The following is a 24363-nucleotide window of genomic DNA, read 5'->3' on the forward strand; positions in this document are numbered from 1 at the left end:
AAAGCATGTTGAAGCTCGTTTAAAGTTTGCTGCACGACATTTAGACAAGCCTGTGAAATACTGGGAGAATATAGTCTGGTCAGATAAGACAAAAATTGTACTCTTTAGATGCCATAATACACACCATGTTTGGAGGTCAAATGGCACTGCACATCACCCCAAAACATCATGGTATAGCACTGGCAAAATTCATATAGTTGAAGGAAGGATGAATGGAAAAATGTACCGAGACATTCTTGATAAAAATCTGCTGCCATCTACCAGGATGATGAAGATGAAACAAGGGTGGACATTTCAGCAAGACAATGATACCAAACACACAGCCAAGGAAACCCTCAACTGGTTTCAGAGAAAGAAAGTAAAGCTGCCAGAATGGCCAGCCAATCACCTGACTTGAGTCCATTTGAAAATCTATGGAAAGAACTAAAGATCAGAGTTCATAGAAGAGGCCCATGGAACCTTCAAGATTTGAAGACTGTTTGTGTGGAAGAATGGGCCAAAATCACACCTGAGCAATGCATAAGACTAGTTTATCCATACAGGAGGAGTCTTGAAGCTGTCATTACCAACAAAGGCTTTTGTACGAAGTATTAAATACATTTCAGTAAGCGTGTTCAATACTTTTTCCCTGTGTCATTCCATTTTATTACACAGAACTTAATTTCTGAATTTATTTGTTTTGTTTTCTTTGTATGTATGGATTACTTGGGTTGTTACTGACATCTGGTGAAAATTTCATGTCAACAGCACCTTTAGAAATATATTTACTGAGAAAAATGGTGACGTGTTCAATACTTATTATACACGCTGTGTGTGTATATATATATATATATATATATATATATATATATATATATATATATATATATATATATATATATATATATATATATATATATATATATATATATATATATATATATATGTCTGTATATAAATTTAGTTTTGCCAAATGTGTTTTTATGTATGCCCTCCTGAGACCCACACTCTTAAATATAAAGGTGCTTCAAAAGGTTCTTCACAGCGATGCCATAGAAGAACCATTTTGGTTCCACAAAGAACCATTCAGTCAAGGGTTCTTTAAAGAACCATCTTTTTCTTACCTTTTTATAATCTGAAGAACCTTCTTTCACCACAAAGAACCTGTTTTGTGAAACAGAAAGGTTCTTCAGATGTTAAAGGTTCTTTATGGAACCATTTAGACAAAAAGGTTCTTCTGTGGCTTCGTGAAGCACCTTTATTTTTAAGAGTGCAGCTATGGAGTTTTTGTCTCTGTAGTGGACATTATATTTTTGTGAATTTCTCTGAGACCATACATCACAGTACCTCACAGTTTGTCTGGATGTCCTGTAAAGAGCACATTCAGGGCTTTTTCAGAGATACCAAATGTTTGGAAGTTTCACCATGACCACTCCCTCTCCTTCGCCTTTAAAGATGGCCGATATTAATATAGTGATAAAATTTCCTTATGGAAATATGATAATATTTTGTAATTATCATTTAAATCTGATTAATTTTCAAATTGTTTGTCATAAATCAATATATCTCAGGGAAATGTTAGGGGGTTTCAAATCAAAATATGACTTCCTGTTATAAAATCATTTCATACATGTCCACTGTAGAAGACACTAGGACTAAAAACATGTTTATTACACATTTTGGGAGACAAAACAATTGAATAGGAAAATAAATTATATATCAATGTTCTTATGAAATATTAGATATTATTATGAAAACCTGGCCAATTATTACTCCCATTATTACACTTTGTTCACCATGCTGTCCCAACATGCACATTAATATGCAAATTAGATACATTGTATAACATTGTGTTTAATGGGAAAACCAGTTTATGGACATTTTACACATATTGCATAAAGCAAAATGGTATATCAAATAATTCTGCTATATCTTTATAACATAGTTGAGAATCATCCTTATACAAAGTTTGGTATAAAAAAAAAAAAAATCCTGAAACCTAAAAATTCTCTACAGCAGACAATTCAAAAATGTTATTTTTCTTTTTTTTTCTTATGCTCTAAAAAATGTAATGACATGAAAAAATACAAAATCCATAAAGCTTTTTTTTCTGAGGATATTAAATTTTTCATACCGTTCAGAATAAAATTGATAAACGTACGCCCTTGAATTGGCGCCCCCTGCTGATCGAGTTCACAGCGGCAGTTAGTTTCCTTAACAACGTGTAAACATATGCGGAAAATTAAAAGTAAATTCGTAGAATAAAAAAGAAAACGCAGCTCACAGGTAGGCTTATATTGTTTGCTTTCTCACCCCCACAGATTACTATCTTAACACAGTCGCTTTGAAAGTTTAATAAATGCTGTTGTTTTTGTTTGTTTTTCATATTAAAGATGATCATTTCCTGGCATGAGAGAAAATGAGCAAAACATTAGATACAACATCTCTGTCAGAGGCCTTCATACAGTTCCAGTTAGTAACGTTACGGTCCTTAATATTGTCTATCATCACTGCTTTGCCTATTCTTGTGAGTCTAATATCTTTATTTCTAATAGAATTCAGGTCAAAAGGGAAGAGATTCAAGATTTTGATGAAGAAATATGCCAACTAGAAGATAAGAAGAAAAAACTGATTAAGCTGGTAAGTGTCAACTTTATGTTTGTGAAGATGATGAAGGAAGAAGACTAAACTCAAACGTGTCTGCAGCAGGAGCAGCTGAGAGAAGAGCATAGAGGTCATGTGCGGGAACTGCAGAAAAAGATGAAGGAGCAGGAGAGGAACCTGGAGCAAAGGCAGCGAGAAGATGAAGAGCAGGTGGAGTGCACGGCCCGGGAGAATCTGGAGCTAAAACACAAGCAAGAGAAAGAACTAGAAGGTACTTGAGTGACAACAACAATGTTTTGAGGGAATAGTTCTTTCAAAAAATGACTCTGTCATCATTTACTCACCCTCAGGTTCTAACCTTCTGTTACAATAAATGGGGACTGAATCTTTCAAGTTTGAAAAATGAAGCAAAAATACCATAAATCAATATAAAATAATGCCATATGACTCGTACTCTATATTCAGCATATTCTAAAGCCATATTTCAGGAGTTTGATTCATGTACTCAGACCAGTAGGACACCTTATTAATAAAACATACTGTGTAGAAGCATCCAGATAAATTTTAATATCACTGTCTAACTTAATACTGGCAAGTCTGAGTGAACAGCAGCGCTAATTGTCTCATGAACATGCAGTCCTGAGAAGATTTTTTTGTTAAATAATAAATGAAATGTAGCTTTTTTTTCTTCCACCAAACCCCATTGCATACACCCAGGAAACCGAGCGAACATTCAGTGATGCTTTTGTGTCTTTTAAAAAAAAAGAATTGAAAATCTTTATGCGGTTCACTTTCCACTACCATTATATAGAAAGAGCACAAGTTGTATTTTTATTCTTTTTTTATGGTCCAAAAAAAGAAAGAAGTGTATATGGCACTACAACAACACCAGGGTGAGTAAATTATCATTTAATTTGAATTTTTGGCTGAACTAATCCATTAGCCATTTTACAGTTTTCCCACTTTTCAAGCTTCAAAAAAGATGCAAAATACCATAAAAGAACATTACACAATTAAATATGACTTGTGAGCTATATTCCTAATCGCATCTAAAGCCATGTACGATAGCTTTGTGTTCATGAGAATCAGATCTTCATACAAAGCTACAGCTACAGAAAACTTGTAATGTAGCCCACAATATGTACAGTCAGTTATGGACTAGTTTTATGGTTATATGTGACCCTGGACCACAAAACCAGTCTTAAGTGTCAATTTTTCAAAATTAAGATTTATACACCATCTGAAAGCTGAATAAATAAGCTTTCCATTGATGTATGGTTTGGATCTGACAATATTTGGCCGAGATACAACTATTTGAAAATCTGGAATCTGAGGGTGCAAAAAATATTGAAAAAACCGCCGTTAAAGTTGTCGAAATGAAGTTCTCAGCAATGCATATTACTAATCAAAAATGAAGTTTATATATATTTATGGTAAGAAATTTACAAAATATCTTCATGGAACATGATCTTTACTTAATATGTGCCAAGGAGATTGGCACATCCTCAAGTTATGCAGAGGTCACACAGATTTGACCGCAATTTCAAAAAGAAGTGACTATGTCTGTTTTTGAAGCAATTGATAGCAACATTTTGGAAGAAATAGTACAGCACCTTAAATCGTCAACCTGCTATCTTGACACACTTCCCACATCTTTTTTCAAAAGTGTGCTTAACTGTTTAGAAGCAGATCTCTTAGAAGTGGTGAACTCCTCACTTATTTCTGGGACTTTTCCAAACTCCCTGAAAACTGCAGTTGTTATGCCCCTTCTGTAAAAACGCAAAAACACAATGTTAAACATTATAGACCAATATCAAATCTTCCTTTCATAGGTAAGATTATTGAAAAGGTAGTTTTTAATCAGCTGTACAACTACTTAAACTCAAATGGATACCTGGACAATTTTCAATCTGGTTTCAGCGCATCACAGTACAGAGACCGCGCTTAAGATAATAAATTATATTCGCTTCAATTCTGATTCTGGCAAAATATCAGTGCTGGTACTACTAGATCTTAGTGCTGCGTTTGTCACTGTTGATCATAACATACTTCTAGAGAGACTGGAAAACTGGGTCGGGCTTTCTGGGATGGTACTCGAATGGCTCAGGTCATACTTAGAAGGCAGAGGTTATTATGTGAGTATAGGAGAGCATAAGTCTAAGTGGACGTCCATGACATGCGGAGTCCCACAAGGCTCAATTCTTGCACCACTGTTGTTTAGCCTGTATAAGCTCCCACTAAGTCAAATAATGAGAAAGAACCAAATTACCTATCACAGCTATGCTGATGATACCCAGATTTACCTAGCCTTATCTCCAAATGACTACAGCCCCATTGACTCCCTCTGCCAATGCATTGATGAAATAAACTGTTGGATGTGCCAGAACTTTCTTCAGTTAAACAAGGAGAAAACTGAAGTCATTGCATTTGGAAACAAAGATGAAGTTATCAAGGTGAATGCATACCTTGACTCTAGGGGTCAAACAACTAAAAATCAAGTCAAAAATCTTGGTGTGATTCTGGACACAGGCCTTAGTTTCAGTAGTCATGTCAAAGCAGTAACTAAATCAGCATACTATCATCTCAAAAACATTGCAAGAATTAGATGTTTTGTGTCCGGTCAAGACTTGGAGAAACTTGTTCATGCCTTTATCACCAGCAGGGTGGATTATTGTAATGGTCTCCTCACCAGCCTTCCAAAGAAGACCATTAGACAGCTGCAGCTCATCCAGAACGCTGCTGCCAGGATTCTGACTAGAAGCAGAAAATCTGAGCATATCACACCAGTCCTCAGGTCCTTACACTGGCTTCCAGTTACATTTAGGATTGATTTTAAAGTACTTTTACTCATTTACAAATCCCTCAATGGCCTAGGACCTAAATACATTGCAGATATGCTCACTGAATATAAACCTAACAGACCACTCAGATCATTAGGATCGAGTCAGTTAGAAATACCAAAGGTTCACACAAAACAAGGGGAGTCCGCTTTTAGCTATTATGCCAAAAGTTAAAGTTGGAACCAGCTTCCAGAAGAGATCAGATGTGCTAAAACATTAGCCACATTTAAATCCAGACTCAAAACTCATCTGTTTAGCTGTGCATTTGTCAAATGAGCACTGTGCTACGTCCGAACTGATTGCACTATGTATAATAATTTTCTATTCTTAACTGTTTTAAATTCTTTTTAAATAAATTTGTATATCTTTTTATAATTTTTTTTTAATTCCTTGTTTTTATTGTTGTGACTTTTTTTTTCCACTTCCTTTTATGTAAAGCACTTTGAATTATCACTGTGTATGAAATGTGCTGTATAAATAAACTTGCCTTGCCTTGCCTAATATCCTAATGATTTTTGGCATAAAAGAAAAATCGATAATTGTGACCCATACAATGTATTTTTGGCTATTGCTACAAATATACCCCAGCGACTTAAGACTGGTTTTGTGGTCCAGAGTCACGTATGTGATACGTATATCACAAAAGTACATCGCTGTGCCTTAGTGAACTTTTTAAAAAGCGTTTGTGTGGTTTATACAGAGCTGCGCTGTAAGCTTGCAAGGCTGCAGGTGCAAGTGAAGGAACTGCAGGAGGAACGGCAGGTATGGCTACAGTATAAGAATGAGGGCAGCGTTAAAGACCAGCAAAAGATACAGAAACTGGAAAAAGATATCGCCTTAACACAAAGGACTTTTCAGGAGATATCAGGTGTGTGGTTTCTCTCTTCTACTTCACCCAGACCACAAATATTCATTATGTTTAAATATAAAATACTATACAGTTGTGGTCTTAAGTTGACAGTAATCTTGCAGAATGCTAATAATAATGTAATTTTTTTTAAAAATTATTAATCACTACCCTAAATATGCTTTTTTACATAATGGATGTTTACATACAGCCTACAGGACAAAAAAAAAAAAAAAATTGGATGACTTTACAAAAATTTCTGTTAATATTTTGTCTTATGGACTATTAAACATTGCTATGTGAAACAGCTTATTCAGGAAAGTACTACTAAATAAAAATAAATGTTCTTTTTAAAACGAATAACATTTTGCAGATTCTTCAAGTATATGTAAGGCAACAGAATTATGTTTAAATTTAATAACACAATTTAATATAAAAAATCCAGAATATTTTCAGAGATCTCTGGCTGCAGCTATCAATGAAACTGAGCAAAAAGTAGCACAGAGTTTAAAGGATGGAATTCAGCTCGCCTTTGAGGTACTGTGGACACCTTATTGTTGTCTGAATTGTGAATATTACATCTGTTCTGTGGTACTGAAATGGTCTTTGTGTTTCAGAGAGCAAATGAAAACCTTGATAACATGAGTAAACTAGAGATTAAAGAAATGCATTGGCTGAAAAAACAGGTGTGGTCATGTTTTAGGTTTTATTTTTACATGCGTCTTTTTGTACACGCAAAGCTTACACAATGCCACTCATCATCCATATCAGGTTCCCCTATATAACGAGAAGGTCGCAGTGTTGGAATCCACCGTTCATAAATTAGAAGAGGAGATCTTGGATCTTGTTTCCCTCAGCCCAGGCAATGAGTTTCTTGCACAATCTGCTAGCCTTGGGTCCCATGACACACACAATATGGACAGGAACATAATGAAAATAAGCCCGGAGGAAACATCAGGTAATCCAAACATCCCTAATAATAGCAGTGTTCAGTCTAAGAATAAAAAAGGCTTAACTGAACACATGGTGCTTTATAATTATTTTGCATTGACATTTTATAACCAATAGATGGCACTATAACAGTAGACATACTGAAAGACTAAAATACCAGGAGAAATCCCTCAATGATGGTTGCACGGCTAGTGCTGGATCCTTAAGTTCAAGACTGAACGAAATTCTAGGTCTGTTATTTCTAATATTTGGATCGTAATCATTTTTTAATTATTAGCAAAATATATATGTTCACGTTCACTTTTATTTGTAAGCTAAATATGTCGAAAACGCAAAACATTTATTTTGCCACATTCTGTCATGACTCACACAAATCTCCTGAAAATGACTGGATTTTATCCGCAAAATTTTGCAGAGCAACAGTAAATGTAACCGTACCTTTATTTTACTTCGCTATTCTAAAAGCCCATAGGAAACACTCTAACCCCCGGTTTCACAGACGAGGTTTAACCCTAGTCCCAGACTAAAATGTAATCGAGTTTTTTCAACTGAAAGAAATTTGCACTGACTGATCATAAAATATATCTGTGCCTTTGTTTTGTCTCAAGATGCACACCAGTAATGTTTTTTCAAAGGCATGTTAAAAAAAACAAACAAACAAAAACTTAAATGTCCTAATTGAACTATGGCCTAATCTAGGTTTAGTCTAAGTCCTGTCTGTGAAACTAAATGATACAATGCTAATTTTCTTCTGATTATCAAGACTACAAACTGAGTAGCTCCGAACACCCTGCTATTTTGCAAGTTCTCCCACTTAGAAATCATGGAGGGCTCTGAAATTGTTATCGTAGGTGCATGTCCACTGTGAGAGACAACATGTATGATTTTTTAATTATTTATTTGTATGATACAGCTGCAAATAAGTATGTGAACACCTGTCTATCAGCTAGAATTCTGACCCTCAAAGACCTGTTAGTCTGCCTTTAAAATGTCCACCTCCACTCCATTTATTATCCTAAATTAGATGCACCTGTTTGAGGTCGTTAGCTGCATAAAGACACCTGTCCACCCCATACAATCAGTAAGAATCCAACTACTAACATGGCCAAGACCAAAGAGCTGTCCAAAGACACTAGAGACAAAATTGTACACCTCCACAAGGCTGGAAAGGGCTACGGGGAAATTGCCAAGCAGCTTGGTGAAAAAAGGTCCACTGTTGGAGCAATCATTAGAAAATGGAAGAAGCTAAACATGACTGTCAATCTCCCTCGGACTGGGGCTCCATGCAAGATCTCACCTCGTGGGGTCTCAATGATCCTAAGAAAGGTGAGAAATCAGCCCAGAACTACACGGGAGGAGCTGGTCAATGACCTGAAAAGAGCTGGGACCACCGTTTCCAAGGTTACTGTTGGTAATACACTAAGACGTCATGGTTTGAAATCATGCATGGCACGGAAGGTTCCCCTGCTTAAACCAGCACATGTCCAGGCCCGACTTAAGTTTGCCAATGACCATTTGGATGATCCAGAGGAGTCATGGGAGAAAGTCATGTGGTCAGATGAGACCAAAATAGAACTTTTTGGTCATAATTCCACTAAACGTGTTTGGAGGAAGAAGAATGATGAGTACCATCCCTACTGTGAAGCATGGGGGTGGTAGCATCATGCTTTGGGGGTGTTTTTCTGCACATGGGACAGGGCGACTGCACTGTATTAAGGAGAGGATGACCGGGGCCATGTATTGCGAGATTTTGGGGAACAACCTCCTTCCCTCAGTTAGAGCATTGAAGATGGGTCGAGGCTGGGTCTTCCAACATGACAATGACCAAGCACACAGCCAGGATAACCAAGGAGTGGCTCTGTAAGAAGCATATCAAGGTTCTGGCGTGGCCTAGCCAGTCTCCAGACCTAAACCCAATAGAGAATCTTTGAGGGAGCTCAAACTCCGTGTTTCTCAGCGACAGGCCAGAAACCTGACTGATCTAGAGAAGATCTGTGTGGAGGTGGGCCAAAATCCCTCCTGCAGTGTGTGCAAACCTGGTGAAAAACTACAGGAAACGTTTGACCTCTGTAATTGCAAACAAAGGCTACTGTACCAAATATTAACATTGATTTTCTCAGGTGTTCAAATACTTATTTGCAGCTGTATCATACAAATAAATAGTTAAAAAATCATACATTGTGATTTCTGTATTTTTTTTTTTTTTAGATTATGTCTCTCACAGTGGACATGCACCTACGATGACTATTTCAGACCCCTCCATGATTTCTAAGTGGGAGAACTTGCAAAATAGCAGGGTGTTCAAATACTTATTTTCCTCACTGTATATACACACACACACACACACACCACAGCCGGTTATACGGAGCATGGGTGACCCCGAATGCTGCCACTGGCACTGTTCAGCCCTCACTAATGGCTCCCAAAGTAGAGGAAGTCTTGTCATTATACCTACAATCCATTACAGGGCAGCTGTGTTTTCATTACCGCTCAAAACTTCATGTCCTCAGCAGTTTAAACTTAATGGCCTCTGAGTGCAGCAGCTAACAGCTACACATACTACATTGACGTTGGCCATCAAAAACCTGTCATTAATCACGCATAATGCCTGTTCCTTTCCAGAGCTGGTCGACAGACCCTGGTATCCCCTCCAGCCATTAAAAGAAGTCGAAGGAGCTCAACAGAAAAGCAATGTGACCGCCTCTGGTAGCACAACAACTTCCACCCCACCTGACTTTAGTGAGAGCAGTCAGACTGATTTCATGGTAAGTACAATGCTCGCTGTGTTCACCCCACCTAGTCAAATTAAGGGTCAAGATGGCATCAATAAACGATCATTAATTTTTGATTAGCAACGAATGCATGACTAATGACACGCCACCTCAGAAGAGCCCTCTGTGCTTATGTTTGAGATATTATCAGGCTAAATACCCAGAGAGCAAATCTTGAAAAGGCTCTCTCAGTGGCGCATAAGTAAGATAAGGTCTGTGGAAAGAGAGCGTCTGTGATTTTCCCACTGCCTTTTCCAGGCATCATGGGCTAGAATATAGATGAAACAAGCAGGATGGGGAACAGTCACGGCCCTTGTTAGTGAAGCCAAACTGGAACCCGCTTTAACACGCTGTGTTTGTGTTTGTGTGAAGGGGCCGACGCATCTGGGCTCACTGGAGCAGAAGCTGCTGTGGGTGATAGGTAAAGCATACCCCCTGCACCCACCGCCAAATGACCCCGCGGATATGGGCGAGGAGATGACCTTTGACCTGATGCAAACTGAAAGGTGGCCAGTTACAACAGAAATCATCCATAGAAAGTTTAAACAGTCAAGTTCACAGTCTGGAGAAGCTGATGAACCTGTAAATGACATCTGTGAAAATCAGCAGTTGGATAAAAATTGAAACACAAATGGCGAATAATTCCCATACATTCAAAATAATAAATTATACTGTATGTATAATTCTGTAAACGACAACTGTGAAATTCAGCCGCTGTTGGATAATAATTGACACACAGGAACGGCAAACATTTTATGCACTCCAAAAATATATAAAGAAATAAATAATTTATATTAAAATAAGTAATACATTGTATAATCATATTTATATCACATACATACAAACACAACACAACACATAAACAAACAAACACACAAACACACTTAGTTCTGTGGAAGCTGCACTTTATTTGAAAATCACCCAAATTCTGCTTCATTTTTTTTGTCATATAAACAAAATATAATCTGCAGGGATGATGCAGTAAATATGCTAAATCAATGTATATAATCGCCCTCATATTCGGACCACCCTTTGTGTACCTCCCTACTGGACAGGGCCGTTTTATGTACACGGGGCACTGATCAACAGCACTCCCTTTTGTCACTCTACTGGACCTACAGCTAGACACTACCGACCCCATCCCGTTACTGACAGCAAACCTGCGTTTCTCACTCACATTCACACACTCACACCCACAAACACACACGCAACTGTTCTCCTCCCGGATGGCCCGAAAACGAAGGCGACTCTGCACATTCAGGTTGAAAAGGCAGCCATATAACTGTCAAATGTAAAATAATGACATGCCAAGCAGAAAAGCAATACAGATCTTCCCCAAATGCAATGTCGCTGAATCACAAATGTAGTGCTTTGCTAAATGCTCCCTCACAAAATCCCACCCACCTCCCCGGGGCACAGAACTGACTATGTGGCATAATGATTTGAATATCTGATCCTATGTCCGTTACGAATGGAGGGCGGTGAGCGTTTGAGCTACAAAGAAATTGCACTAGACATACAACTGCTTCTGAGAATACTTAGTGCTGTATCAGTCAGTTTATAGGTGTCCATTTCCCCCCATTTTTATATTATATATTTTTTTCATAATTCAGTCACTCAAAATCTGAATTATACAACCCATCATACCCATATGAACGCAATTCGAAACACCTCCCGCAAGGAAGAGTTCAAAAGAAAAAAAAAAAAAAAAAAAAAAGATTAATTCATTTCTTTCATATCCTCAGTGGGTAAATCATAAATAAATACAGACAATACACAAAGGAATGTCTACTGCAAACGTCATAACATAAAAAAGTAGAAATCATAGTAGAAACCGATGTTAGAATTTCTAATTGGTGATGGTTAAATCAGGTAATGCTTGATTGGTGATCGGATAACGACAGAACTCCACCCAAATCCCTCCCTGATCCCTCTTTTCGCATTCCATGGAAAAAAAGTGAAGCCGTGTTTGCGTGAAAACCCACCACATTCTGGCACTCGCGCTCTCTCAACACCCATGTGTTTTGTTATAGACGGTACAATTACTTTTACCGTGACAAATTACAAAATGAGCGCTGTGTCCTCCATCTCTGGGCAACAGAGCCCAACCCCACCCATCATATCCCATAAAGCCCCTCCCACCCCTCCCGCTGATTCCTGTACAGGTTTGTACTGGGGCAGAGCTCTCTGTGAAGAATCGAATAGCCAACTGGAGAGAGATTAAAGGTTTGAGATTTGCCGTGTAATTCATTCTTGGGAAGCGTCGACCCTCCTTCACCTACATGAACTGCATCTGTAATCAGAGAAATGCACATTTACTGATACAGTCAAGTTTAAATTTGACAACGTTTTTGTATATTTGACACATTGTGATGAACGTAAACATTATGACATTTTATACCAAGTCCAGGACAGTAAGTTTGAACATTTTTTTTTGGATGATTGACTGGCCAACGTAACTATGTAATGTCACTAAATGAACTGAATATGCAAATGTTTCCAGTAAAGCAGCCAATAAATGATTAGATGAATTTATGAAGTTGCAACTCAGGATAACCTACTATGGAAAGGATTAAAACTTAAAGGGGTCATGTCACTTTTTCACAAAAGTTTTATTTGCACCAAAAACTTTTACTAATGCTTAGAAATAATGTGTGTACTATACAGACTTTTCTAAACCACAAATGCTCTGTATACTCAGCTCACACCGTCCTGTGTCATTGATTCACAGTTGGAAAAGAAACAAAGACTAAACAACAACAAACTACTGAAGGCCACAACAACACTAGATGCTTGCGTTGAATGCTTGCTTGATTAGGTTAAGAGATACTCTAGTTTAAAAATGTATTAAGATATTTTTAGCTCTCATAACTTAGAGGGAGTATTCGCGTAGACACTAGACAAGGATGAAACTTTTTAATGCACCTGTCAAAACTTACATTGTGACTGGATGGTCCAAGTTGTAGAAGTTTGAAAGGAATCATTTTAGCTGCTTAGCTTCGATAAATACAGTTTTTGGACTGGGAGGAAGTTTAAATATGGCACGGAATGAAAATTTACCTCATCTACAACTGATTATTACAAGCTCACATTCAGTTCTGCTGCCATCCAATCAACCAGAGTCCAACCCTACATTTTTTTCCAATAATCCACGGCAACATTTGGATGAACGTCATAATACAGAAGAAAAGATCTGTTGCTACTTCCATTACATTGTGACTTCAAAAGATTTGATTCCGCATGATATGACCCCTTTAAATCACAAGGAAAAACAGAACAAAATCATGCATGATTGGTTAATGAACTTCAAGAGATTGGCTCTACTGAAGCTGAAATGTTACAAATCACATTATACTGATGTATATAGAAAACATTAGTATTGCAGCACATGGAGAAAAACAGGGGTAAGAGTTTTTGCAATAGAAACACACAAACACTGTTTTAAAGCAAGAAGCACCTGTTGATCAATCACACACACACACACAGCAGACATGCTGTACCTAAAGACGCTCTAAAGGAAATCCTTCAGAGACAGCTGTGCAAAAGGGTCCTGTCCCGGAGCTCTGAGAGGACTTGAACTGGAAGGACTAGAGGCTGTAGAGAGCTAGTTCAGAAAGAACGAGAGAGATTGAAGGGGTCCGAGGACAGCCAGGAAACACTCAGACACACACACGAGAGGACAATTCAGAGCCAGACAGGCTAGAGAATAACAGAGAGGTTCAAGAAAAAGAGAGCCACTAAAGTCCTTCTCGTTCTGCGGGGATGGTACCAATTTCCTGTGCTAACTACTACTGCAGAAATGAAGCAGGGGTGGCGGGGGGCACGATATGTATTTCGAGCTGAGAATTTGGTGCAGTGTGGAATACATATCCTTCCCCAGAGATGTGTGAAAGGCCACAATGCTAGCTTTCATATTCAGAACTGCGCTGCGATGGCACATGAAGGGTGAACAACTAGAGCGCATTCTGAATGGAGCCGCTTCTAGAATAGAGCGTGATCAGTCAGGGTTGAGTGGATGGCTCTATTACAAGAAGAATCATGGGGCTGGATCAATGCAAAAACACTTATCAAAAAGCAGATACCTATGGATGCTACTGTGCTCTGAATAGGACTAATTTGATTGGATTAAGGTGTGGTCACATCAGCAAAATTTTGCCGACCAAAAATAGTCCGAACTCACTCAGAAACCATAAACTTTCTGTTGGTCAATGCAAAATGATTAAAAATGACTAGATTTAGTCTACAAATATTCGCTAAACATGTGACCAGACCTTAAAACTTCTAAATTTGATTGTTTGAGGGTCAATTGATTTGTAACCTCATTATCATACCTGTGCCCCTGAGACTGGGCCGAACGGATTGGCCGGCCGCATCACAGGCTGAGTGTACATCATGGTGGGCTGGGTCATCATGGTCACAGAGCCCATTTGAGGGGGCTAGAAAGGAATAAAACCAAAGTTAAAGGAATAAAGAAACCAAGTGAGCAATGCATAATTCTTGTCACGACTGTTTGGGACATAGCGTTTGTATTTGAAAGGCTTACTAAGTTCCTCTGTTGACATATTTTGTTTGACAGTACCAAAACTCAGCAAAGAGGAATGTGAGCCAGTCTGAACCCACTGTTCTCATCCAATTTGACTGGAGTTACTGTTTAACTCCACCTGAGCTACATGACTCGCAGCAGACAGGAAAAGTTACACGCAGAAACTTCCTCTTTTGTTTTTGGAGCAACTCATATTTTTTGAAAAGTTCTAACTCTTAAAAGAAAAAATGCTGAAGTACATTCAAGGATTGGACTGGAGGATCCAAAATGTATGAGTCATAATAGCAGTTATGTAAGTGCGGATGCTGTTATTGAAAAGCGTAATTTAAGAGCGCCATCCTCTCTTTAAGCCATTAACCACAGCCTGCGCTGACTTTACCTGTATGGCTTACTCAACCTCTATTACTGGGTTCTATTGAGCATACTGTAAATCTATAAGAGATGGCTAAAGGACTTAAGGACAGACTCAAAGTTGATTATAGACAGAATGCTTATGTTAAATTTAAATTCAATAAAATAAATAAAATGTAATACATAAACTTAATTATAAAGTATTACAAAATTAAAGTTCCTAATTATCATTTAGGTCCCACTTTATATTAAGTGGCCTAAACAACTATGTACTTACATTTACATTAATCATTTGGTACAACGCACTTATCGTGTACATATGTACTTATATCCTAAAAGGTAAAACTTTATTTTAAGGTGTCCATATTATAGAGTAATTACCTAGTTAAATACTTAGTAGTAGCCGTTGTACTTACATGAAACAAAATGTACTTACCATGCAAGTTAGTTATGGAACAGCCTGTAATTACAGTTTATAATTATGTACATGTAATAGGCAGCTACTGTTACACAACCAAAAGTTTGTTACATGTGTTGTAGACTTTATACAACATAATTATAAATGTAAATACTTATAAGCTAATTAAAATAAAGTGTATCAAGATTGTACTTAAGTATACTTATTGTATCTATTGTGTATCAATACTGTACACCTTATCCAGCTGCACCTTAGTTTGATTTAACCCACCAGTACACCGCTTAAATACATTTCTAATTACATTACAATTACATAATATAACACAAACTACTTTAAATAAAGTGCATTAAGATTGTACTAAAGTGTTACAAGTAGCTGTGTAACAGACTCGGTCTGTTACATATGTGTAACAGTAGCTGCCCATTACATTACATAATTACAAACTGTAATTACAGGCTGTTCATAACTTAGTTACATTCTGTTTCATGCAAGTACGACGGCTACTACTAAGTACTTAATTAGGTAATTACTCTGCATTATGGACACCTTAAAATAAAGTGTTACCTTTTAAGAATACCTGCACGTAATTACATCTGTAATTACATTAATTTCTGTAATTACTTTTTTTCCTCCAATAATAATACTTAAAATGTCATCTTTCATTTTTAATAAATAAAAAAACAAAACACAATGTAAAATACAATAAATATGACAATAATAAATACAATTTATTTTATTAAAAAATAAACATTATTATGAATTAAATAAGGTACTACGTTAGGACTTACAACATGGGTCCTCTTTCATGTTTAATAAATAAATAATAGTAATAATAGTATAAATAATTTAAATACTACTTAAAATATAATTATTATGAATAAAATAAGGTGCTACATCACAATCTTGTCTTCTCTCATGCTTAATAAATAAACACATTAGACTATCCAGTCTTAAACTAGGGGAAAAAAGGTATTTCAAGAACATGCAAAATGCACTACCTGATGCCCATCTTTTTTTCTTCTTAAAGCTAAGGGCTCATGGAGGAGAAATCAATGTAGCCATCCCTGTTAGTGTGATGAATAAAAAAAAACCGAGAAGAAAAAAAAAAGTCTCTAATGTTGCCCTAAGCTCAATGAAGAGGTGCTTCGGACTCTAGAGAGCCTTTCACAATGTTCCGCACACCCACACTGCTCCAGTGGGGACTGACAGCATGACTGCTGTCTCTGAATATACAGGACTTGAAAAGCTAATACTTCTGACACTGATGGAGTGAGTAATGCACAAATCCCCAGTTTGTACTTACCATCGTGTATCCCATCATTCCTGTGGGCGTCGTGGCAGGGAAGGCCATGACAGAAGGAGCCTAGGAGGACATGTTCGGCGTTAGTACAGAAATACCACAGGTAAAACATCATCAGCTTTTTTTTTTTTTTTTAGCATGAAAGGACGATTCTTCTGAACACCTTAAGTGAGAAATTTCCACTCGAGCAGCCATGAGATCACAACTACCCCAGACACGCCATTTCAGTCTCCACGTTTACACACAGTGAACAAAGGCAACTTTGTGGACTAGCAGAACGCTTTTTTAAAAATTAATTTGCAAAAGATACTCGAGTCCTTTAGTTTTTTTCTCTTCACGGAGAGCAGCTCACATCTGGGAAACATTAGAGATGTCTTCACACACTCCAACCAGAGCATCAAAATAGGAATATAGGCAAGGAGATAAAGAGGAAGCGAGTGAGAAACACAGTGTGTGTGTGTGTGTGTGTGTGTGTGTGTGTGTGTGTGTGTCCTCTTTGAAGGCAGAGTGATTAGTTGCAGGTGCAGGGCTCTGGTGGAAGAGAGAAGCTCTTTGTGAAGGAGCTGTGAGATTCTCAGTAAGGCCTTCGGTAGCCACAAACACACTTTTATTTCCACTTGTGCACCATTGAAATGTGTGACAGACTCTGAATGGCCTTCTAAATTCAGCAGAGTGATTGTGACCAAACGACCAATAAATTGTAGAATAAACATTTTTATGGAACATGAACTGAGGGCATTTACCCATTAACTATGACGAGTTTGATGTCACAACACTCCTTGTTGCGCTGGTATATAGGCTATAACTGATTGATAAAAGTAATATGATTTTTAATTGTTTAAATAAATGCTGTTCTTTTGGCAATTCATCAAGAAATCCTGAAAGAAAAAAATATTTTCAATATTAATAACAAAGAAAGGTTTCTTTAGCAGCAAATCTGCACATTAGAATGATTTCTGTAATGTTGAGTAATGATGCTGAAAATTCAGCTTTGAAATCACAGGAGAAAATTACATTTTAAAATATAATACAATTTTTATTTTAAATTTGAATAATATTTCACAATATTACTGGTTTTACTATATTATGACCAAAATTATACAGCCTTGGTGAGCATGGTTTATTTAAAAAAACACAATTTTTTATACATAAATGCTCTGAACAGTTTGTCCTATTTGGAGCCATAATTATCCATTTTATAAAAAATATAATTCAATGAACAGCTTAATATAACACACAACCTTGTGTGTTTTTCTTTGTACATCCCACTAAATCAGAACGGGCTGCAATGAATCTCAAGATGATGAAAGATAAATGCGTTTGCATACTTTGAGGAATCTCATTAAAAGATACAAAAAGGTACTTCGTAAACTTCTAGCTTGGCTAAGCAAACAGCTCAGTCGTACGGTAATCTTTGGAGAAACAGCACCTACACAAACGTTTGACAAGCACAAACAATAAATATAACTAAATCATGCTGTTGTTCTGATCAATCCAGCTCAGCATACCCTGTTTAAGAAAGAAAGAACTGTCCGGTGGAAGTGTTTCCATCAGAATGTTTACCAAGGCTTGACTCAAACTGTTTGATTACCTAATTTATTAGACTTTGCACATTGTCCGGTAAACCCTCCGCTGGAAACACTAGTCCATTGATTCACACCAAAATGACTATAGTTGTTTGCTGATGGCGATAAACAAATGAAACCGATGAGAGGAAAGGGTAGAGAAGGAACAGAGCTGTCAGCCATGCCGAGATAACATCTGGTTAGATCAGCTCATGGGTTTCAGTGCAATTTTGGTCACTCAAAACACACAAAGGTTATAAACTGTGACCAAAGCAAAGGCGGTGGGGTTAATAATCTCATGCGTTTCAGAGAATGGTTCAACTCAACGTTTTGACTTACGTATTGTGGGAAAAGCATGCCATTCTGTTTATCCCGTCGGACGAGAATGGTTATACAACGTAAACACAATTAGAGGGCATACAACACAATAACATCTCACACTGTGAGCTCACACAAACACATTGTAAACAAAGACAAGACAGAATACATTGAAACTGTTTTTGAGAGTGGATTACAGCTCTGTTCCAAAAGCTAGTACGTGGCCTACCTAGGTAACGTTTTAAGAAAAGTAGGTAGCAAAGCAAGTTGCTTAATAAAATACCTCATTTTGGTCAAAATAAAAGCAGAATCACAATTATAACTTAAATATAATTATATAAAAATTTCGTAAGCAAATAAATAAAATAAAAATCAAGATGTTGGGCAGAATTAAGGGAAATAATTATAGAAACCGATAATTATTCAGTCCTGAAAAGTATTGCTAAAATATTAAAAATATATACCATATAGCATAGGACAATCCCATTATACACTGATAATAATAAAAAAAATGAATAAATAAACAACATTTAATTCTAACTTAATAAATTACATAATTATATTTTATTAGTAAACTAATTAACAAATAAAAAAAAAAATCAAGATGTTGATAATTTAGTTCTGAATTGCATCACTAGAAAATAGTTCTAATTAATTTACACAAATATTGGATGAAATGGTAAATTTAAGTTGTTAGCTTAGCCACATGCTAACTCCAAAGTATAATGGAATCAACTTCCAATTTGGAAAAGTGCAACAGCACGCCACGCCACTTGAAGTTGTACTTCCAACTCAGAAATTGTCAAACGATGTCTCGATGTCACAAGAGCATACCAGCACCAACGGAGATGTTCACGGACACGGTTAATGATAGTTAACCTTAACAGACAGATAAAGATGTAAATGAAACGCATCAATGACTCAAAGTTCCAACAGCACATGATAAAGCAGGTTAAACAAATGTTTGCAGAGACAGGAGAGTAAAACAAGTTCTATCCTATCTATTGATAACTGTACATATTCGCAACAAATGTTAGCATTTTCCTAGCCACGGGTGTCTGTATACATCGTCCAAGCATCAGGACGCTACTTTGGACACACGAAATGGAGTTTCTGCTAATGTACAGCCTTTCAATTCAGTCACTTATGACGCAGTCTTAGAAAGTAGCTGTGAATCTAGATAGCAGACAGTGAGGTAGCTCATTAGGGTTTGGAATGGAGCCGATATTTCAGAATCAGTGGAGGAACTCCAGCTATTGTCTGTCTATTGGTTTATGACAGTTGTTGAAAGTCTCGTTTCATTTGAGTCAGAGAAAGCACATATTGTTGTCCTCACCATGGTGGCAGGGTTCCATGTTGTGGTCGGAGCCATCTTTGGTTGCCAGTTGGTTCCTCCGGTCAACTTCTTTTCACCGGGTTGACTCCAATGAATGTCACTGAGGAGGAACAGAAGAAACAACCATGATCAAGTCACTGAATTTGAAGAGAACTATGAATTTGGATTGAGATGAGCGGAAAATGTTCATACTTCTTTGTTGTTCCATTTCCAATACCGAGATCTGGAAGAAAGAGAAAACCAGTGAGGACTATGCCAGCCATTGTGAAATGCTAAATTCACTTTTATAGCATCCTAAATCAATAAATAAAACAAAATTTCCTATTCCCGATTATTAGTACCAGCAGTGGCGGCTGGTGGCAAATTTTCTAGGTGGGGCACCACATCCAAAAATTTTAGCATACATCCCAATATGATTCATCCCAGAACAACAAAAAGAAAAGGATTAAGACATAAAACATTTTAAATAAATGTAAAATTAAAATTTCACCAAATTCAAGACTGAATGATTCTCACAAAACTATTTTCTGCAAGCTTTTTTCAAGAAAAATGAAAACATTGTTTTTAATTTGAATAATAATTCAAAATTGATGTATATAGCGCAACAGCAAAATCTGTGAGAAAAATAAATGTTACTGTCACTATAGACGGGCGTGGTTTCAGCTCAGCTTCACCCCCCACGTCCCGCCTTTTTGCCCATTTTTGCTTATCCGTGGAGTGACGCGGTGCCAAGATGGTGGCAGTCGGCTCCGCCCACTTTAGGCTTCAATAAGGCTCTTCAGAAACCTACAGGTGACGTCACGGACACTACGTCCATGTTTTTTTTACAGTCTATGCACAGTACGGACATCTTGGTTCGGTGCATGAGGCCTTACAATGAATACAGGCAATTCACCCTCAATCCAGAAGGAGGCGCCTGCAGTAATGCAACGCTGTTTGATAATTGCCACCAGAAGAACAGTGAATGCCATGAGTTGCGCACTTGAAAACAAAGCCCCCTAGACAGTGACCATGTGCTGATTCTGAACGCATTTCTCACTGACAAGGGAGTATACTTTAAAGGCTTGCGCACTCAACTGTTTGCGAAATGGAGCTTTGTGCTTGTGTATCCTACCCCTCTCATTCGGCACAAATCCAAATATTCCATAATATTTCCATATTTGCGATGTAACGTATCTGAATGCGAAACTTATTTATTATGTAAATGATAGGCTTTGTACTTCAGTCGTGGTCCAGCGGTGACACAGAACGGGCACTGATGTTTGGTTCACTGTATTTTATTTTGATAAAGTACCAACTGTGCTGTCAAGTTAGCAATGCTGGAACTGATGTGTTGTGTGTGTACGCTCCAGCGCGATCACTTCAACTGTTTCCTTATACCAACAGAACACTTATTGTCTTATTAATAATGCATCACTGTATAAAGGTCTGCTTTTATTTGTGTACACTCACAACGAAAACAAAAAAAGAAAACAAATAAGATGTCGCTTTCTGCCATTTGAGTTTCCTTTCTGTGAACAAATTAAGCGTGTACAAACTCAGCATATACAGGTGCTGGTCATATAATTAGAATATCATCAAAAAGTTGATTTATTTTACTAATTCCATTCAAAAAGTGAAACTTGTATATTATATTCATTCATTACACACAGACTGATATATTTCAAATGTTTATTTCTTTTCATTTTGATGATTATAACTGACAACTAAGGAAAATCCCAAATTCAGTATCTCAGAAAATTAGAATATTACTTAAGACCAATACAAAGAAAGGATTTTTAGAAATCTTGGCCAACTGAAAAGTATGAAAATGAAAAGTATGAGCATGTACAGCACTCAATATTTAGTTGGGGCTCCTTTTGCCTGAATTACTGCAGCAATGCGGCGTGGCATGGAGTCGATCAGTCTGTGGCACTGCTCAGGTGTTATGAGAGCCCAGGTTGCTCTGATAGTGGCCTTCAGCTCTTCTGCATTGTTGGGTCTGGCATATCGCATCTTCCTCTTCACAATACCCCATAGACTTTCTATGGGGTTAAGGTCAGGCGAGTTTGCTGGCCAATTAAGAACAGGGATACCATGGTCCTTTAACCAGATACTGGTTGCTTTGGCACTGTGTGCAGGTGCCAAGTCCTGCTGGAAAATGAAATCTGCATCTCCATAAAGTTGGTCAGCAGCAGGAAGCATGAAGTGCTCTAAAACTTCCTGGTAGATGGCTGCGTTGACTGTGGACTTCAGAAAACAGAGTGAACTAACACCAGCAGATGACATGGCAGCCCAAATCATCACTGACTGCGGAAACTTCACACTGGACTTCAAGCAAAATGGATTATGTGCCTCTCCACTCTTCCTCCAGACTCTGGGACCTTGATTTCCAAATGAAATGTAAAATTTACTTTCATCTGAAACGAGGACTTTGGACCACTGAGCAACAGTCCAGTTCTTTTTCTCCACAGCCCAGTTAAGACGCTTCTGACGTTGTCTCTGGTTCAGAAATGGCTTGGTAGCCCTTTTCCTGAAGACGTCTGAGTGTGGTGACTCTTGATGCACTGACTCCAGCTTCAGTTCTCTCCTTGTGAAGCTCTCACAAGTGTTTGAATCAGCTTTGCTTGACTGTATTCTCAAGCTTGCAGTCATCCCTGTTGCTTGTGCACCTTTTCCTACCCAAATTCTTCCTTCCAGTCAACTTTGCATTTAATATGCTTTGATACAGCACTCTGTAAACAGCCACACCTTTCAGTAATGACCCTCTGTGACTTACCCTCTTTGTGGAGGGCGTCAATGTTCGTTTTCTGGATCATTGCCAAGTCAGCAGTCTTCTCCATTAATGTGGTTTCAAAGAACAAGAGATACCCGGAATTTATACTGTAGGGATGGTCATTAATTGTAACTCAAATGTAAATATTCTAATTTTCTGAGATACTGAATTTGGGATTTTCCTTAGTTATAATCATCAAAATTAAAAGAAATAAACATTTGAAATATATCAGTCTGTGTGTAATGAATGAATATAATATACAAGTTTCACTTTTTGAATGGAATTAGTGAAATAAATCAACTTTTTGATGATATTCTAATTATATGACCAGCACCTGTATAGGCTGTTTTTTCCCTTGTTTATCTGTAAACTAAATCAAATATATTTCAAGAATATTACTTTTCACATCTATCTGGGAAAAAAAAAAGTAATTTGTACAACTTTCTGTTCAAAACAAATGAAAAGAAACCGAGCATAGTAGATTTGTTTTTTCCCCCCTGTTGTACCGAAATCGTATCGAACCGTCTCAAATGTCTCAAATGCATTTCATAAGCAACCTATATTCATAGCACATGAAGAGATGAGTTTGTGAATAATATATTAATTAAAATCACAGCCTTTGTGATACAATAATCACACTAAACCATTTCACAACTTCAGTTTTTTTTCTCCCCTCCAATTAATCGTGTAGCCCTAATACAGAAGGTTGTTTGTATGATATAACAAGAACAGGACACTTACTTCCCACAAGGTTGGCAAGGGAGGAATCCAAGTCATCAGAAACCAGTTTGCCTGGCTGCTGGGCGCTGGGCGTCAGGCCCTGGTTGGGAGAGGCCACTGTGGGTTTCAGGATGCCACCTAAAATATCATCTTAAACAAACAGAGGAGAGGGAATGGGAAGGGATAAAAGACGCAAACAACACACAAACAGAAAAAGCGCAATTAGGTTGGGTGGAGCGAGAGGCAGCCGCCCTCGAAGTAAACGTTGCAGGTCCGAAAGTGAGATTGTGGGTAAAATCTTGTGAAGTCAACTCACCCAGACATGCAGTGCCATGCAAAGCCAGCGGCCCAAATAGATCAAAGCACACAGTGAGAGGAGAGAAAGAGGACAGAATGAGGAACATCTCAAAACATGACTGTGCATCTTATGGTGGTCTTATCTTACATGACACAGGCTCACATTTAAAAATGCTTACAAATGCAAGTCAACTTCTGTTATTTAGTATATTTACATGGAAAAAAAATGGATATATTTTAATAACAACAACAATGTTTTGTCATTTTAGAGGCTGCCCCCCCCCCCCTTCCCCCTTTGTAATAACATGCATAATGAGACCAAGAATACGTAGTGGGACAGTGAATTTTCAATTTAGCGTTGATTTCTTAATTGAAGTGTTGCAAGCAGGATCCAAACCTGGGTCGTCCATGGCTCAATGTTTTAGAGCACTAACCCTTATGCCACATCTCCAAAATAAAACTAAGACCCAATGAAACCAAGATTCAAGCAAATTAATTTAATGCTTCAAGTTTGTTTAATGAGAAGCTTGAGGTGTGATTTGTGTGTTTAAAAAGCAAGTTCTAAACATGCAGTATTGAGAACATTACACAAAAGAGATCAAGTCTTTAAGCACATCATGATCTCTTTTCTTAGAAAAAAAATACCACAGCAAACTTCTAGAAGAATGAAAAGTGGTCATATAACCATTTTCACATGCTAATTTCACTCTGTCAGCTTAAGCATGGTCCAATCAACAACTCCCCAAAACACACTGACCTTCAGCAGTG

General features: G+C 37.5%; 2 protein-coding genes across 22 annotated transcripts in view; one reads left to right on the forward strand and one right to left on the reverse strand.

Annotated features, from left to right (window-relative positions):
* Positions 1-2167: 2167 nt before the first annotated feature.
* ccdc83 (coiled-coil domain containing 83) lies at positions 2168-10744 on the forward strand. Its single transcript, XM_058788464.1, has 10 exons — positions 2168-2265; positions 2373-2451; positions 2535-2619; positions 2686-2854; positions 6124-6291; positions 6716-6807; positions 6888-6956; positions 7042-7228; positions 9844-9986; positions 10365-10744. Exons 2-10 carry the CDS (start codon positions 2399-2401, stop codon positions 10614-10616), a joined length of 1218 nt encoding a protein of 405 aa, XP_058644447.1. The 5' UTR covers positions 2168-2265; positions 2373-2398; the 3' UTR covers positions 10617-10744.
* A 136-nt stretch (positions 10745-10880) lies between these two features.
* The window catches only part of picalma (phosphatidylinositol binding clathrin assembly protein a), a 46395-nt gene continuing 32912 nt past the window's right edge, over positions 10881-24363 (reverse strand). For 8 of the 21 annotated variants that reach the window (XM_058788444.1, XM_058788442.1, XM_058788441.1 and 5 more), the window contains 8 exons: positions 23320-23448; positions 20016-20046; positions 19824-19923; positions 18509-18532; positions 16608-16667; positions 14324-14428; positions 13493-13596; positions 10881-12285 (listed from right to left, as the gene is read on the reverse strand). In XM_058788444.1, the coding sequence (XP_058644427.1) occupies positions 13504-13596; positions 14324-14428; positions 16608-16667; positions 18509-18532; positions 19824-19923; positions 20016-20046; positions 23320-23448 (542 nt within the window). In that variant the 3' untranslated portion in view covers positions 10881-12285; positions 13493-13503. Of the gene's footprint in view, positions 12286-13492; positions 13597-14323; positions 14429-16607; positions 16668-18508; positions 18533-19823; positions 19924-20015; positions 20047-23319; positions 23449-24363 lie in introns of those variants that run through there. The other 13 variants (XM_058788446.1, XM_058788452.1, XM_058788460.1 and 10 more) reach the window with 8 other exon arrangements.

This window comes from Onychostoma macrolepis, chromosome 10 (genome assembly GCF_012432095.1).
Source record: "Onychostoma macrolepis isolate SWU-2019 chromosome 10, ASM1243209v1, whole genome shotgun sequence".
NCBI classification, from domain to species: Eukaryota; Metazoa; Chordata; class Actinopteri; order Cypriniformes; family Cyprinidae; genus Onychostoma; species Onychostoma macrolepis.